This window comes from Mytilus trossulus, chromosome 11 (genome assembly GCF_036588685.1).
Source record: "Mytilus trossulus isolate FHL-02 chromosome 11, PNRI_Mtr1.1.1.hap1, whole genome shotgun sequence".
Lineage (NCBI taxonomy): Eukaryota > Metazoa > Mollusca > Bivalvia > Mytilida > Mytilidae > Mytilus > Mytilus trossulus.
The window spans coordinates 30571116-30589992 of NC_086383.1; the positions used below are offsets into that span (position 1 = coordinate 30571116).

General features: G+C 34.9%; 1 protein-coding gene across 1 annotated transcript in view; it reads right to left on the reverse strand.

The window, feature by feature from the left end:
- Positions 1 to 1480: 1480 nt before the first annotated feature.
- Positions 1481 to 18877, reverse strand: part of LOC134689944 (uncharacterized) — a 46540-nt gene continuing 29143 nt past the window's right edge. Inside the window, exon 4 of the mRNA XM_063549911.1 lies at positions 1481 to 1894. Coding sequence (XP_063405981.1) covers positions 1481 to 1894 — 414 coding nt within the window. The remainder of the gene's footprint in view (positions 1895 to 18877) is intronic.

The following is an 18877-nucleotide window of genomic DNA, read 5'->3' on the forward strand; positions in this document are numbered from 1 at the left end:
ACAAATGCATGAAATGTAAGACAATTCAAACTAGAAAACTAACAGCCTAATTATTACAGAAACAAATGACCGACAATCCAATATGTAACATACCTACAAACGGCAACCACTGAATAACAGGCTCCTGACTTGGGACAGACACATACATACAGATTGTGGCGATGTTAAATATGTTAGCGGAACCCAAACCCTCTTCCTTACCTGGGACAGTTGTGTTACAGTACAATTATAAGACAGAACTTTAAAAATCAGTTGGTATTAAAACTATTGTCAGTTAAACATTTGATTGATGTATTTACCTGAACAATACTACTTAGAACAAAGGTATATAAAAGTAGATACATATTACTCTATACTAAGTTGTAGATTGTGCATGTTGTATTTGATGTCTAGGTCATTTCAATCATTTGTTGCTTGAATGACGACCTGTATCTTGTTATTTTGTATGTATTTATTTTGTATGATTAATAATCTAAAGGATGAACTGATTCTAAGAACTTACCCACAATCAGAACATCTGTATAATTTTCCATGGCTCTGCTCCTTTTTTTCAAGGACTGGTGCACAATTGCTATCAAAAAGATTTGATTTCTTTATGTTTTTTTTTAAATGTTTAAATAAATAATTCATTTTGAAATTATTTAATTCTATGTAAAAGTACTATGTAAAATCTGTTTTTTTTTTTTTGTAAACTATTAGATATAAAGAATAAAAGTACAGGTAAACACACTAATGTACAAAACTGTTGTTGTCATTTTTCAATAAAGTATAATGAAATACGAAACTATTATAGTTTCATAATATGTCTTGTCATTTAACAGTATGCTCACATTATATAAAATGTTCATTTGGGTATTTAAAATATTCTTCAATATTTGATAATGATGTTAACTTTAAAAATAAACACTCTTTCGTAGATAATATATTTTTTTCTATGACTCAATGTAAAGTGATTACTTGTATTATCAATGCATATACTGTTATGATTAATTGTGTTATCAATGTGATCAATGAAGTGCTTATCATAGGTTTTGTATAACTGCATGAGAAATTTGTTCATTCCTTGTGGACGGTGTTATTTCGTTACTTAAAGCGCTTCATTAATCGGAAAACACTGTCCATGTCAGTAGTTACCGATATAGTTTATGTTACTTATAAAAAAGAACGTGTATTTTGGAGATCTAATTAAAAAAAGTAGGTATGTTTCAAGCTTTCAATCTTAAGTTGTGGTATGTGTATTTGTCAATCATTTCAGGCTATATATGAACTCTAGAAATAATTTCACTCAATATTTTAAAGTTTTGCAAGGTTTATGATGCAAACTGTATCAATTTAAAAGACATCGCATATTATTATATTTACCTAATATTATATGTCCCTATCATTTGTCTGATGTCATCTTCAGCTACATATTTACGACTAAAGGATATTTTGGGAAACTTTGGAAGAGAATTTATATGTAGTTTGTCAATTTCTTTTTTCAGACTATTGATCTTTGTACCAAATTTCCATCCTGTCGGGTCTTAGTTAGTTCTGTTCTCTTTCTGTCTAATATCTGTGCGGCTACAAGCTCGGATTTAGCATCAGCTAACATATTCATCAGCTTGTCTTTCTCCTTCTTGGATTGTTCTTTCACTAAAGTAATCATCTGAGCTACGGTTTCATCAACCATACTTTTAATCTTACCGCCTTCGTCGTTGATGGCTTTTATAACAGACTCAACAGAATTATCAAACGATATCAAACTATACTCAATTTTCTTTATATTTTGATTTGCTTCATTTGTTGTGGCACGAATTTTCGTTTTGTTTTCCCCTTGAAGTTGAACGATGACATCTAAAATCTGGGAAAATGTATGTCCATTGTGTTTTCCTGTCACACAACGTGTGCATATCTGTGCATTACATGTGTTACAATTTAAAGTCAATTCTTCTTTGTGTTCATGATATTTAGATTTACCTTCCAGTATAAGATGCAGATGGCAGTTAGGTCCGCTGCTGTATGCCCTGAGGTAATCGGTGCCCTGAGGTAATCGTGGTAATGCGTCATTGATTAAATACGCACGAAAATATAGTTCTTATTTAGATAGATCTTAATACCAAATTTTAATGTGACCAAATACCAAAGATGTCCTTAATACCAAATTTTAATGTGACCAAATACCAAAGATGTCAACAAACTTCCCAAATGATTTTATTATTTGTATTCACCCATCATTCATTTCGTTTGTACGGGTAGGGTGGGGATGGCTGGTAAAATTATCTACTTTTTTTTTCTCATAAAAGTTCAATTAATGATCTGAAGTATTCATTCATGACAGGGTTACCTGAGGTAACCCCAATTATAACAACAAATACAACCATTAAACTCAAGTCAACAGAGGTAACTTTATATATTCATCACATAAACAATACAAATTTATGAAGTCCTACATTCTAAATTAAGAAATTGTGTAATTAAAATATAAATGTATACACTAGCAAAGTATGTACTAAAAATTCATTCATAACAGGGTAACCTGCGGTAACCCAAACAATAACAGCAAATACTACCTATTTAACTCAAGTTAATTCAGATCACCTTTACATATACATCACATAAACATTATAATTTCAATGAATTCCTACATAACAAAAGAAGAAAGTGGTTTATTACAGCATAAATGCATATACTAGCAAAGTATCTACTAAGTATTTTGTTATGACAGGGTTACCTCAGGTAACCCATAAAATAGCAACAAGTATTATCCATTGATATCAAGTTAACTAAAGTCGCTTTTCCGATATATCACATAAACAATACACATCTATGAGGCCTATTTGTAAAATAAAGAAATTGTTTGATTACAACATAAATGTTTTCACTAGCAAACCATCTAATAAGCATTCTTTATAACATGGGTACCTGAGGTAACCCCAGACATAATTACAAATATAACCCACTTAACTTAACTGAAGTAAACTGAGATCACCTTTACATGTACATCAAATAAACAATACAACTTTCATGAAGTCCTACATTTAAATTAAAGAAGTTTGTTTATTACAATAAATGTAAACACTAACAAAGTATCTACGAAGTATTCAATCATGACAGGGTTACATGAGGTAACCCCAATAATTACAAAAAATACAACCCATTCAACTCAAGTTAACTCAGGTTACATTTATATATACCTCGCATACACAATACAAATCTATGAAGTCCTATATTTTAGATTAAGAAATTGTGTCATTACAGCATAAATGCATATACCAACAAATTATCTACGAAGTATTCTTTCATAACAGAGATACCTCATGTTATTCCAAAAATAACAACAAATATAATCCATTCAAATTAAGTTAACTAAAGTCGCCTTTCCTGAATATCATATAAACAATACTTATCTATGAAGTCCAAAATGAAAAAGTAAATGGTTTATAAGAAGTTAAATGTATACTCTGGAAAACTATTTACGACGTATTCTGACGTGACAGGGTTACCTCAGATAACCAAAACAATCACAACAAAGATAACTCATCTAACTCAAGTTCACTCAGGTTACCTTTAAATATATATACATCACATAAAAAATACAAATCTATGAAGTCCTACATTTCAAATTAAAAAATTGTGGAATTACAATATGAATGTATACACTAGCAAAGTATCAACTAAGAATTCTTTCATAGCAAGGTTACCTGAGGTAACCAAAACAATAACAGCAAATACAATCTATTTAACTCAAGTTAATTCAGATCACCTTTACATATACATCACATAAAAAACATAACTTCAAAGAATTCCTACATAAGAAATTAAGAGGTTGGTTTATTACACCATAAATGCATATACTAGCAAAGTATCTACTAAATATTCTGTCACTAGCAAAGTGTCTACGAAGGATTCATTCATTACAGGGTTACCTCAGTTAACCATAACAATAATAACAAAGATAACCCATCTAACTCAGTTAACTGAGGTCACCTTTATATATATACATCACATAAACAATACAACTTTCATGAAGTCCTACATTTGAAATAAAGAAGTTTGTTTATTAGAATTAATGTAAACAATAGCAAAGTATCTACAAAGAATTCATTCATTACAGGGTTACCTCAGGTAACCCAATAATAACAAAAAATACAAACCATATAACTCAAGTAAACTCAGGTATCACCTTTTAATATATATGCATCACTTAAACAATACAAATCTATGAAGTCCTACATCTTTAAATTAAGAAATAGTGTAATTAAAATATAAATGTATACACTTACAAAGTAAAAAACTAAGAATTCTTTCATAACAGGTTACCTGAGGTAACCAATACAATAACAACAAACACAACCTATTTAACTCAAGTTAATTCAGATCACCTTTACATATACATCACATAAACAATATAACTTTAATGAATTCCTACATTAAAAATGAAGAAGTTGATTTGTTACACCATAAATGGATATACTAGCAAAGTATTTACAAAATATTCTGTCATGACTGGTTACCTCAGGTAACCCATGAAATAGAAACAAGTATTATCCATTCATATCAAGTGAACTTAAGTCGCCTTTCAGAAATATCACATAAACAATACACATCTATGAAGTCCTACATTTAAAATAAAGAAATTGTCCGATTACAACATAAATGTTTACACTAACAAACTATCTCAAAAGCATTCTTCATAACATGGGTACCTCAGGTAACCCCAGACATAATTACAAATATAACCCACTTAACTGAAGTAAACTGAGGTCACCTTTACATGTGCATCACATAAACAATACAACTTTCATGAAGTCCTACATTTAAAATAAAGAAGTTTGTTTATTACAATTAATGTAAACACTAGCGAAGTTTCTACGAAGGATTCATTCATTACAGGATTACCTGAGGTATTCATAACAATAATAACAAAGATAACCCATCTAACTCAAGTAAACTGAGGTCACCTTTTAATATATATACATCACATAAACAATACAAATCTATGAAGTCCTACATTTCAAATTAAAAAATTGTCGAACTACAATATAAATGTATACACTAGCAAAGTATCTACTAAGAATTCTTTCATAGCAGGGTTACCTGAGGTAACCAATACAATAATAACAAATACAACCTATTTAACTCAAGTAAATTCATATCACCTTTACATATACATCACACAAACAATATAACTTTAATGAATTCCTACATTAAAAATGAAGAAGTTGATTTATTACACCATAAATGGATATACTAGCACAGTATTTACAAAATATTCTGTCATGACAGGTTACCTCAGGTAACCCATGAAATAGCAACAAGTATTATCCATTCATATCAAGTTAACTTAAGTCGCCTTTCAGAATTTTCACATAAACAATACACATCTATGAAGTCCTACATTTAAAATAAAGAAATTGTGCGATAACAACATAAATGTTTACACTAGCAAACTATCTCAAAAGCATTCTTCATTACATGGGTACCTGAGGTAACCCCAGACATAATTACAAATATAACCCACTTAACTGAAGTGAACTGAGGTCACCTTTACATGTGCATCACATAAACAATACAACTTCCATGAAGTCCTACATTTGAAATAAAGAAGTTCGTTTATTACAATTAATGTAAACAATAGCAAAGTATTACGAAGAATTCAATCATTACAGGGTTACCATAGGTAACCCAATAATAACAACCCATATAACTCAAGTGAACTCAGGTATCACCTTTAAATATATATGCATCACATAAACAATACAAATCTATGAAGTCGTACATTTCTAAATTATGAAATTGTGTAATTAAAAAATAAATGTATACACTTACAAAGTATATACTAAGAATTCTTTCATAGCAGGGTTACCTGAGGTAACCAATACAATAACAACAAATACAACTTATTTAACTCAAGTTAATTCAGATCACCTTTACATATACATCACATAAACATTATAACTTCAATGAATTTCTACATCAAAAACGAAGAAGTTGATTTATTACACCATAAATACATATACTAGCAAAGTATCTAACTAAGTATTCTGTCATGACAGAGTTACCTCAGGTAACCCATAAAATAGCTACAAGTATAATCCATTTAAATCGAGTTAAGACAGATCGCATTTTCTTAATATCGCGTAAGCAATTTACATCTGTGAAGTCATACATGTGAAATAAAGAAATTGTTTGATTACAACATAAATGTTTACACTAGCAAACTATCTAATAAGCATTCTTTCATAACAGGGGTACCTGAGGTAACCTAAAATATAATTCAAAATATAACCAACTTAACTGAAGTTATTTGAGATCACCTTTACATATATATCCCATAAACAATATAACTTCAATGAAGTCCTACATTTAAAATGAACAAGTTGGTTTATTACAATTAATGTAAAGACTAGCAAAGTATCTATGAAGTATTCATTCATGACAGGGTTACCTCAGGTAACCCTAATTATAACATCAAATACAACCCATTTAACTCAAGTGAACTCAGGTAACATTTACATATAATCGCATAAACAATACAAATCTATGAAGTCCTACATTTAAAATTAAGAAATTGTGTAATTACAGCATTAATGCATATACCAGCAAAGTATCTACGAAGTATTCTTTCATAACGGGATTACCTCAGGTAACCCAAAAAATAACAACAAATATAATCGATTCAAATCAAATTAACATAAGGTTGCAGTCTTGTTATTGACTGCACCATAGTCTACATGCAAAACAGCTGATCTTAGAAAAAAAAAGTCATGTTCATATCATGTATGTACCAAAGTGAAATTGTGATTTAATTGAAAAAAGGGGGTCATGCCACGAAGAATAAAAAGTTACGCAATCCTGAAGTCAACTCATTTTTTTTCTACTTTCTGTTTGCTATTTTTACTAGACCTCACCACTTCAAGTGAACATGATATCCTTCCACTTTCCTGGAATGATATCCCCAAAAGATGCAAGAATTCTTAAAAAGTCTATATTTATTTTTCCATTCACCATAAACCTATAAACAAACAGAAAAAAATGAGTTCAGAAAAAAATTCAGTCTCCTAAATTATCTGTAAATCTCATTCTTGTCTATCTTTATGAATAACCTGACCATGCACAGTTGTATAGTGGTTCACTGAGGTAATCTGACCATGCACAAGAGTACAATGGTTCCCTGAGGGACCATGACCATGCACAGTAGAACAATGGTTTCCAGAGGAAACCTGACAATGCCGAGTAGTACAATGATTCCCTGAGGTACCTTACCATGCACAGTAGTACAATGGTTCCCTGAGGTAACCTGACTATGCACAGTAGTAGAGTGGTTCCCTGAAGAGACATGACAATGCACAGAAGTACAATGGTTCCCTGAGGTAACCTGGCAATGCACAGTTGTACTATGCTTTCCTTAGGTTACCCGACCATGCATAGTTGTACAGTGGTTCCCTGAGTAACCTGACAATGCACAGTATAACAATGGTTCCCTGAGGTAACTTAAACATGTACAGTAGTACAATTGTTCCCTGAGGTAACCTGACTATGCACAGTAGTACAATTGTTCCCCGAGGTAACCTGACTATGTACAGTAGTACAATGGGTCCCTGAGGTAGACTCACAATACACAACAGTACAATGGTTCCCTAAGGTACTATGACCATGTACAGTAGAACAATGATTCCCTAAGGTAACATAGCCATACACAGCAGTACAATGGTTTCCTGAGGTAACCTGAACAAGCACAGTAGTAAAACGGTTCCCTGAGGTAACCTGACCATGGTTCCCTGAGGTACCCTGACCATGCACACTTGTACAGTGGTTCCCTTAGTAACCTGACCATGCACAGTAGTTCGATGGTTACCTGAGGTTACCTGACCATGCACAGTAGTACAATGGTTCCCTGAGGTAACCTGACCATGCACAGGAGCACAATGGTTCCCTTAGGTAACCTGACCATGCACAGTAGTACAATGGTTCCCTGAAGTAACCTGACCATGTCAATAGTACAATGGTTCCCTGGGGAAACCTGACCATGCACAGTAGTACAATGGTTTCCTGAGGTAACCTGACCATACACAGTAGTACAGTGGTTCCCTGAGATAACCTGACCATGCACAGTTGAACAGTGGTTGCCTGAGTTACCTGACCATACACAGTAGTACATCGGTTTCCTGAGGTAACCTGACCATGCACAGTAGTACAATGATTCCCTGAGGTAACTTACCATGCACAGTGGTACAATGGTTCCCAGAGGTAACCTGACCATGCACAGTAGTACAATGGTTTCCTGAGACAACCTGACCATGCACAGTAGTACAGTGGTTTCCTAAGTAACCTGACAATGCACAGTATTAAAATGGCTTCCTTATGTAACTTAAACATATACAGTAGTACAATTGTTCCCTGAGGTAATCTAACCATGCACAGTAGTACAATGGTTCCCTGAAGTAACCTGACCATGTCAATAGTACAATGGTTCCCTGGGGACCCCTGACCATGCACTGTAGTACAATTGTTCCCTGAGGTAACCTGACCATGCAAAGTAGTACCATGGTTTCCTGAAGTAACCTGACCATGCACAGTAGTGCAATGCTTCACTGAAGTAACCTGACCATGTCAATAGTACAATGGTTCCCTGGGGAAACCTGACCGTGCACCGTAGACCAAAGGTTCCCTGAGGTAACATGACAATGCACAGAAGTACAATGGATCCCTGAAGTAACCTGACCATACACAGTAGTACAGTGGTTCCCTGAGGTAACCTGACCATGTACAGTTGAACAGTGGTTCCCTGAGTAACCTGATCATACACAGTATTACAATGGTTCCCTGAGACAACCTGACCATGCACAGTAGTACAATGGTTCCCCGAGACAACCTGACCATGCACAGTAGTACAATGGTTCCCTGAGATAAACTGACCATGCACAGTAGTATATTGGTTCCCTGAGGTAACCTGACCATGCACAGTAGTACAATGGTTCACCGAGACAACCTGACCATGCACAGTAGTACAATGGTTCCCTGAGATAAACTGACCATGCACAGTAGTACATTGGTTCCCTGAGGTAACCTGACCATGCACAGTAGTACAATGGTTCCCTGAGGTAACCTGACCATGTACAGTAGTACAATGGTTCCCTTGGGAAACCTGACCATGCACAGTAGTAAAAAGGTTCCCTGAGGTAACCTGACCATGCACAGTAGTACAATGGTTCACTGAAGTAACCCGACCATGTCAATAGTACAATGGTATCTTGGGAAACCTGACCATGCACAGTAGACCAAAGGTTCCCTGAGGTAACATGACAATGCACAGTAGTACAATGGTTCCCTGAAGTAACCTGACCATACACAGTAGTACAGTGGTTCCCTGAGGTAACCTGACCATGCACAGATGAACAGTGGTTCCCTGAGTAACCTGATCATGGACAGTAGTACAATAGTTTCCTGAGGTAACCTGACCATGCACAGTAGAACTATGATTCCCTGAGGTAACTTACCATGCACAGTGGTACAATGGTTCCCTGAGATAAACTGACCATGCACAGTAGTACATTGGTTCCCTGAGGTAACCTGACCATGCACAGTAGTACAATGGTTCCCTGAGGTAACCTGACCATGTACAGTAGTACAATGGTTCCCTGGGGAAATCTGACCATGCACAGTAGTAAAAAGGTTCCCTGAGGTAACCTGACCATGCACAGTAGTACAATGGTTCACTGAAGTAACCTGACCATGTCAATAGTACAATGGTATCTTGGGAAACCTGACCATGCACAGTAGACCAAAGGTTCCCTGAGGTAACATGACAATGCACAGTAGTACAATGGTTCCCTGAAGTAACCTGACCATACACAGTAGTACAGTGGTTCCCTGAGGTAACCTGACCATGCACAGTTGAACAGTGGTTCCCTGAGTAACCTGATCATGGACAGTAGTACAATAGTTTCCTGAGGTAACCTGACCATGCACAGTAGAACTATGATTCCCTGAGGTAACTTACCATGCAAAGTGGTACAATGGTTCCCTGAGGTAACCCGACCATGCACAGTAGTACAATGGTTCCCTGAGACAACCTGACCATGCACAGTAGTACAATGGTTCCCTGAGATAAACTGACCATGCACAGTAGTACAATGGTTCCCTGAGGTAACCCGACCATAAACAGTAGTACAATGGTACCCTGGGAAAACCTGACCATTCACAGTAGTACAAAGGTTCCCTGAGGTTACATGACAATGCACAGTAGAACAATGGTTCCCTGAGGTAACCTGACCATACACAGTAGTACATTGGTTCCCTGAGGTAACATGATCATCTACAGTAGTATTATGGTTCCCTGAGGTAACCTGATCATGTAAAGTAATTTACCAATGACCAGAGAAAACCTTACAGTTGATCTGATGTAACCTGTCCGTGCACAAAATCACATAGATGTGATCTAAATTAAGCTGACGAAGGGAGTTATGACCATGTAAATCAATTGTGATTACCTGAGGTTTTTAGAAAATATGCGTTTTGGCAAGCTTATTTATGGTAACATGCCGCTGGTACAAGGACCATGTACAGTGGTGATCTTAGATAAACTGACAATGCACAGGGTACAATGGTTATCTGAGGTAACCTGACCATGCACAATAGTACAATGGTTCACTGAGGAAACCTCACCATGCAAAGCAGTACAATGATTCCCTGAGATAACCTGACCATGTACAGTAGTACGATGGTTCCCTGAGGTAACCTGACCATGCACAGTAGTGCAATGGTTCCCTCGGTAACATGACCATGCACAGTAATACATTGGTTCCCTGAGGTAACATGATCATCTACAGTAGTATTATGGTTCCCTGAGGTAACCTGATCATGTAAAGTAATTTATCAATGACCAGAGAAAACCTTACAGTTGATCTGATGTAACCTGTCCGTGCACAAAATCACATAGATGTGATCTAAATTAAGCTGACGAAGGGAGTTATGACCATGTAAATCAATTGTGATTACCTGAGGTTTTTAGAAAATATGCGTTTTGGCAAGCTTATTTATGGTAACATGCCGCTGGTACAAGGACCATGTACAGTGGTGATCTTAGATAAACTGACAATGCACAGGGTACAATGGTTATCTGAGGTAACCTGACCATGCACAATAGTACAATGGTTCACTGAGGAAACCTCACCATGCAAAGCAGTACAATGATTCCCTGAGATAACCTGACCATGTACAGTAGTACAATGGTTCCCTGAGATAAACTGACCATGCACAGTAGTACAATGGTTCCCTGAGGTAGCCCGACCATAAACAGTAGTACAATGGTACCCTGGGAAAACCTGACCATTCACAGTAGTACAAAGGTTCCCTGAGGTTACATGACAATGCACAGTAGAACAATGGTTCCCTGAGGTAACCTGACCATACACAGTAGTACATTGGTTCCCTGAGGTAACATGATCATCTACAGTAGTATTATGGTTCCCTGAGGTAACCTGATCATGTAAAGTAATTTACCAATGACCAGAGAAAACCTTACAGTTGATCTGATGTAACCTGTCCGTGCACAAAATCACATAGATGTGATCTAAATTAAGCTGACGAAGGGAGTTATGACCATGTAAATCAATTGTGATTACCTGAGGTTTTTAGAAAATATGCGTTTTGGCAAGCTTATTTATGGTAACATGCCGCTGGTACAAGGACCATGTACAGTGGTGATCTTAGATAAACTGACAATGCACAGGGTACAATGGTTATCTGAGGTAACCTGACCATGCACAATAGTACAATGGTTCACTGAGGAAACCTCACCATGCAAAGCAGTACAATGATTCCCTGAGATAACCTGACCATGTACAGTAGTACGATGGTTCCCTGAGGTAACCTGACCATGCACAGTAGTGCAATGGTTCCCTCGGTAACATGACCATGCACAGTAATACATTGGTTCCCTGAGGTAACATGATCATCTACAGTAGTATTATGGTTCCCTGAGGTAACCTGATCATGTAAAGTAATTTATCAATGACCAGAGAAAACCTTACAGTTGATCTGATGTAACCTGTCCGTGCACAAAATCACATAGATGTGATCTAAATTAAGCTGACGAAGGGAGTTATGACCATGTAAATCAATTGTGATTACCTGAGGTTTTTAGAAAATATGCGTTTTGGCAAGCTTATTTATGGTAACATGCCGCTGGTACAAGGACCATGTACAGTGGTGATATTAGATAAACTGACAATGCACAGGGTACAATGGTTATCTGAGGTAACCTGACCATGCACAATAGTACAATGGTTCACTGAGGAAACCTCACCATGCAAAGCAGTACAATGATTCCCTGAGATAACCTGACCATGTACAGTAGTACAATGGTTCCCTGAGGTAACCTGACCATGCACAGTAGTGCAATGGTTCCCTCGGTAACATGACCATGCACAGTAATACAATGGATCCCTGAGGTAACCAGACCATGCACAGTAGAACTATGGTTCCTTGAAGTAACCCGACCATGCACAGTAGTACCATGGTTCCCTGAGGTAACCTCACCATGCACAGTAGTACAGTGGTTCCCTGAGGTAACCTGGTCATGTATAGTAATTTACATATGACCTGAGGTAACCTCACCATGCACAGTAGTACAGTGGTTCCCTGAGGTAACCTGGTCATGTATAGTAATTTACATATGACCTGAGGTAACCTTGTCATGTACAGTAATTTACAGATGACCTGAGGTGACCTAGTCATGTACAGTAATTTACAGATGATCTGAGGTAGCCTGTCCGTGAAAAAAAAGAACATAGATGTAATCTGGACTAAGCTGAGGAAGGGAGTTATGAACATTCAATTGTGGTAACCTAAGGTTTGTAGAAAATTAGCGTTTTGCAAAGTTTATCTGTGGTAACATGCAGCTGGTACAATGACCATGAAGTTGTGACCTTAGTTAACCTCACCACATTCTAACATACAGGTATTCTCAGGTTATACATATTTATATACAGTAGCTAAGAAATGACATTAGTTAACATGTGCACTTGGCCATGTATAGAAATGCAGAAGTGCCCTGAGGAAAACTAAAAAAATAGTGTTTTGTAAATTTTATACAAAGTGTGGTAACACGAGTATGTGCAGTAACACAGAGTAACCTCACCATGTACAGCAATACAGAGGTAATATTAGGTAACCTCACAATGTTCAATCATAAAGAGGTGACCTGAGGTAACCTCACCATGTGAGCAATCATAGATATGATCTGAGATACAGGAAATGCACAGTAATTTAGAGATGACCTAAGGTTATCTAACCATGTACAAAAGTCCACTGGAGATGTGAGGTTTTTCCTTGAAAATATCCAACATCTCTCAAATAAGATTGAATAAGACAATTAACATTTTAAAAAAAGCAGTTATATACTATATAACCTGTGCTTGTAACTACGTTTCTTTCAAAGTAATGTCAAATGAAAAAAATAATAAATTACTGTTCGTACTGCAATGTTTCTCTTTTTTTAAACTGGTGAATAAAATCCTTACAGTGTGGACTGGCTGGTCATCATCGCGTATGATACGATTTTGATACTCATACACAGCTAATGAATATTATGCATGAATATAGATAAGATCAGCACGTGTAGCCATAGACTGAGAGTTGTAGATTTGTAATGTAAATATATAGATGCCGTTTATAGAATACAAAATTAGATCAGAAACTTAATTATTAAAATTGAGAAAGGAAATGGTGAATATGTCAAAGCGACAACCACCCGACCATAGAGCAGACAACAGCCGAAGGCGGATCCATTCATTTTTTAAATGGATGGATCCGCCACTGCCCCTCATGCACTCGGACAAGATGGACTGATTTTCAATACCCTATCTATTAAATGTTATCATTTTCTACTTATGTTACTTTAAAAGAAGTAACCAAAATCAATATATGCGTAATCTGTCCATATGTTAGTGTCATATATTATTAACTATTTTAAAGCCAATCGAGTAAAATACGGCTCTATAACTGTATGCTTTGCTTTGTAAAAATGATAAAGATTTATGATTATTTATACTTTGATACAATTGATGGAATACTTTTCACATATCGATTGTCTGTACAACTTTTATGAGAAAAAAAACCCTATGTGCCTGCCCCAAGTCAGGAGCCTGTAATTCAGTGGTTGTCGTTTGTTTACTAGTATGTGCTACATATTTGTTTTTGTTCATTTGTTTTATATAATTAAGGCCGTTAATTTTGTCGTTCGAATTGTATTTCATTGTTATTTCTGAACCTTTTATAGATGACAATGCGGAATGGACTCATTGTTGAAGGCCGTACGGTGACCTACAGTTATTAATTTCTGTGTCCTTTTGTGGACAGTTGTCTCATTGAGATTTATACCACAGCTCCTTTTTTTAACAGCTCAGTGGTGGGTCCAGGGGTGTTCTGGGGATAGGAACCCTTTTTTTGAGATAAATGCATTTGAATGGGAACATAAAGTTTGAACCCCCTCCTTGTGTCCTGGATTGGTGACTCCCCCTCCCCTTTTTTTTTTTAAAATGGATGGATCCGCCACTGCCCCTCATGCAGTCGAACAAGATGGACTGATTTTAATAACCTATCTATTAAATGTTATCATTTTCTACTTATGTTACTTTAAAAGAAGTAACCAAAATCAATATATGCGTAATCTGTCCATATGTAAGTGTCATAGTTTCAACAGGACATTCACAAAACTTAGGCAGCAATCATTTCATTTTCAGGGGGGTGGGGGGTGGAGGGGGTGGCTATTTTTTTTTAAAGTTTGTTTCTAATTGTTTGAGAAACAAATAATTTGTTTTTGACCCTGAGAAAAAAAATTGTTTGTTTCACCCTCAGCTGCCACTATATGTAATGCTAAAATTGAAATGAAAGAAAAAAATGTTTTTGACATGTCTCCAAAAAATGGTGTCTTTCGCCGAAGGAAAAAAAATCCATAGCCCCCCTCCCCCTCCCCGAAAATCAAATGTTTGCTGCCTTAGTCATGTGTGGATAACTTTATTCTTTAATAGTTAGTTTAAATAATTGTATATACATTTATTTACATAAATCTCTATGAAACCAGTTTTTGACAACTATTATTATAAAAGTTTAAATCGCCATTCAAAAAGAGTTTTCTTTTTAATTACGTTTCACTCAATAAATATCTGTTCACGTTACAATGATGACAAATAAACAAATTAATTGGATTTTTTTCGTGTATTATTTGTCGTAACTTATTGAAAAAATTGTATGTGTTCCTGTTTTCTCCTATTTTTCGCACATATACTGTCAGTCGAATTAGAAAGCACAATGATGTATTTTTAGTTTATTCTATTTTTAGATCATGTTATTACTACGCATATGGGCACTATTGCCACGATTACCTGAGGGCACCGATTACCTCAGGGCATACAGCAGCGGACCTAACTGCCATCTGCGTATAAGATCGGAAGCTTTTTGAAACTGGTGGTTTCTCGATAACTTCTGTCTATTGTGTAGCAACTTACAATTTCCACAATAATATTCCTCACAGTCTATGCAATAGTGTGATCCAGGAGCGCTCACGCAAACCTCACATGTTTTAGACGCAACTTGAGCCATTTTAAATTCAATCAAAATCACAGGTATGACGTCAGGTTATTGTATTACATGCTAATGAATTATAATTTTAAATCAAGTACAATAGATAGTATATAAATCAACTTATGTTTGTTGTGTTCTGCTCAATTGAACGCTCAGTTAACAATGAATACATGTATTATGCTAACAGACATTTTATATTGAACGTGTAATATGAGTAATCTTATTTATTAACGTTTAAATACCCGTAGTGTGTTTTTTACAGGATATCACATGTTATTTACCTAACTACGTATTTAAATATAAACGTTGTACTTGATTGAATTATATACATTGTTTAGTATCTGCATACTTTCCGCCAACAGATTAATTCATACGATAAGATTATATATTAAAAATAAGGAATTATTTCTAAATCGGTAGAAAAAATGTAAGACGATATATCAAATGTTTATTTAAAATAACATTCTATAATTCACAAAATATCCTATCATTAAAGAGGGGTTTGTAACGTTTACACTTTTGGTAAATTAAAGCTACTAATGACACTTTGCAGGCAACATGATGTATAATTACGCAGGCACATTCGGTCGAAATGCAAACGTTAACACCGACGTGTTTTTGCGTTAATGAACAATTGTAAGCATTTTTGCTTGTTGCCTGGTTAAATGGAGTAACTTTAAAATTTCGATGCATATTAATAGGTTTTTGATAAATGACCGTACGAAGATGTTGCATGTTAACAATGAGACAACTATCTACCAGAAAACAAAACAAAACGTTGTAGTTATAAGAAACCATACAGACTTAAAAATATACAAAACCTATACAATATACTAATCAGATGCATGTTTAACGCTTGGATATACAAGTAGTACTTTTAACTCAAAATAATCTTTTTTCATATGATAAATTGAACATGAGTATATATTCTTGTATTTCAGCTGATAAAATTTAGATTTTCACAGAATGAAGTCAGCACTAACGAAATATTGTCTACAACCTTTCATGTATGTCAACATATTGAATGTTTGATAATGCAATTTAAGTTATGCAAAAGTTTGCACGGGATCATGTACACCAAAAAAATAAGCATTTTCGTGATCTAAGATTTGAAGAGCATGTAACAATGGTTGTTGTTTTTGTCAACAAAATATCATGTCCCCAAAATATATGTAATAGAAATATTTTGAAAGCAGCTTTTCTTTTAAAATGCGATACACATGATCATTGAAAATTGCGATTTGAACGGAATTTACAAAAAATGTACAATGCATAAACTCTGTCATCTGCAGCCCTGCAAGCTAAGTACAAGTCAAATATAGAGCATAATCTGGTTGGTTGATCATGGAAATATGTAACATTTTCCAGATGATTCGTCTGTTACCATTTCCATTATGTCAACTACGCGTAAGAGACAACCCCTTACATTTACGCTGCGTTCCACAGCATGCAGAGAGGGTCATACAAAGTTTATATATTATTGAATAATTTGGTTGTTACTGCTTTACAAATAATTGCATTGACTTATAAATAAAAAAAATTCTGTCATAGCTAAATTTGGAAAAATTAAGAATTAGCTATGTAATTATACACGACCACATATACAGATTATGTTGGAAAAGTGCTGTTAAAATGTCATAAAAAACAGTGAATAAATAATGACCGTAAAGTTAACACTCGGTCCTTAATGTAATGAACAAAAATGATGAAATTCTTGGCTGATTATTTAAATCTTAAAGGATGATACAACTATAAAAATTAGTCTACATATTCATAACACTACAGTATATGAAGTTTGCCTTTATTTTTATAAATACAAGTACTATAGCAAGCGCACATTAAAACAATGAGCCCACCTTTTTTTTATAAAACAAAAACAGACATGGTTGTCGTTTATTGAAGTGGTTCATTTGGTTTCTCGTTTCTTTTCTTTTATATAGCTTAGACGGTTGCAATGGTTATAAACTAGTCATCTGTGGGGCTTTGTATAACAAACTAGTCTGTGTGAGCCAATGCTCCTTGTTGAAGACCGTGATTTGACCTATAATGGTTAACTTTTACAAATTATGACCTGGATGGAGAGATGTCTCAATGGAACTCATACTGCATCTTCTTATATCTATAAACAATGGAATGTATAGCAGACTTTAAAGCCAGATAAATATGTTTACTACAAACACACACGATTTACAAAACAATACGCTTCAAAAGAGGTGGCTATGTATGATTATAAGACACGAGCACTAGACACCAATATGCGTATCTGATTTTTCATAAAGTTATATCACACACTCAGCTAAAATTTTCATTTCCGTTCAGCATCACATGAGAGTGCATTGTAATCATTAACCAGTCAAAATATGTATCTGAGAGGTTGGAATACATTGTAAAGATAGAAAAAATAAGAAATTTCAAACGATCATACATAGCTTTTAACAATTTTTTCACAACATGAAAGATCTGTAAACAAATACAACTGGCGAACTATACGACAATGACAATATTTGTTTCTATCTTTCGCAAACAAATAATCATTTAGACTTAAGAAAAGCAACATCATGCCCTACTAATTTGAAACCTTAGAAGCAAATTAATTTTCATTATGTAACAATGCATGCTGAATGTTGAAGCCGCTTGTCCTTGCAGTTATTTATGAAGAGTAAACTCACCACTGGATGGCCTGCTTAATAATTTACGTAATTTGAAACAATATCGGCTCGCTCACATGACTCGATATGCCTTAATTGCTTTGCTTGTTGTATGACTTTTGTCTCCAGCATAGATATGTTTACCAGTCAAGGTAATGCCATGAAGCGTGTTTTAACGAAAGACGATTCAACATTACACGCATCTTTTTTTCCCCTTATTCAAATGCATCAAAATGTCTTTATGTACATGTAAAGGCTTAATAACATTACCTAAGCTACTTTGCTTGTTCTCCTTCAATGACAATACTTTTCCGAATTTTTCTCATAGGGTTCCAATGTGGTTCAAAATACATTTTTTTGTAAAAAAATAAAAAAAAAAGCACCCCAAAAATTATATAACCTTAGCCTTTTTACTTATTCAGCCACATAGACACAACTGTTGATACAAATCTGTATTCTTATTTACAAAACTGAAGAAAATGCATATTAAATTCATTGTGAAAACCCCAACATTTCATATGAATTGGAAAAATTGGAAAAGAGAGTGTTAAATGATTTTTAGAGGTGAAAATTTCTATGTGATGCGTATAATAAAAAGGATTGTAAAAGCTTTGTATGTTCTATCAATCTTAAATATATGAAAACTTCTTAAGTATTTT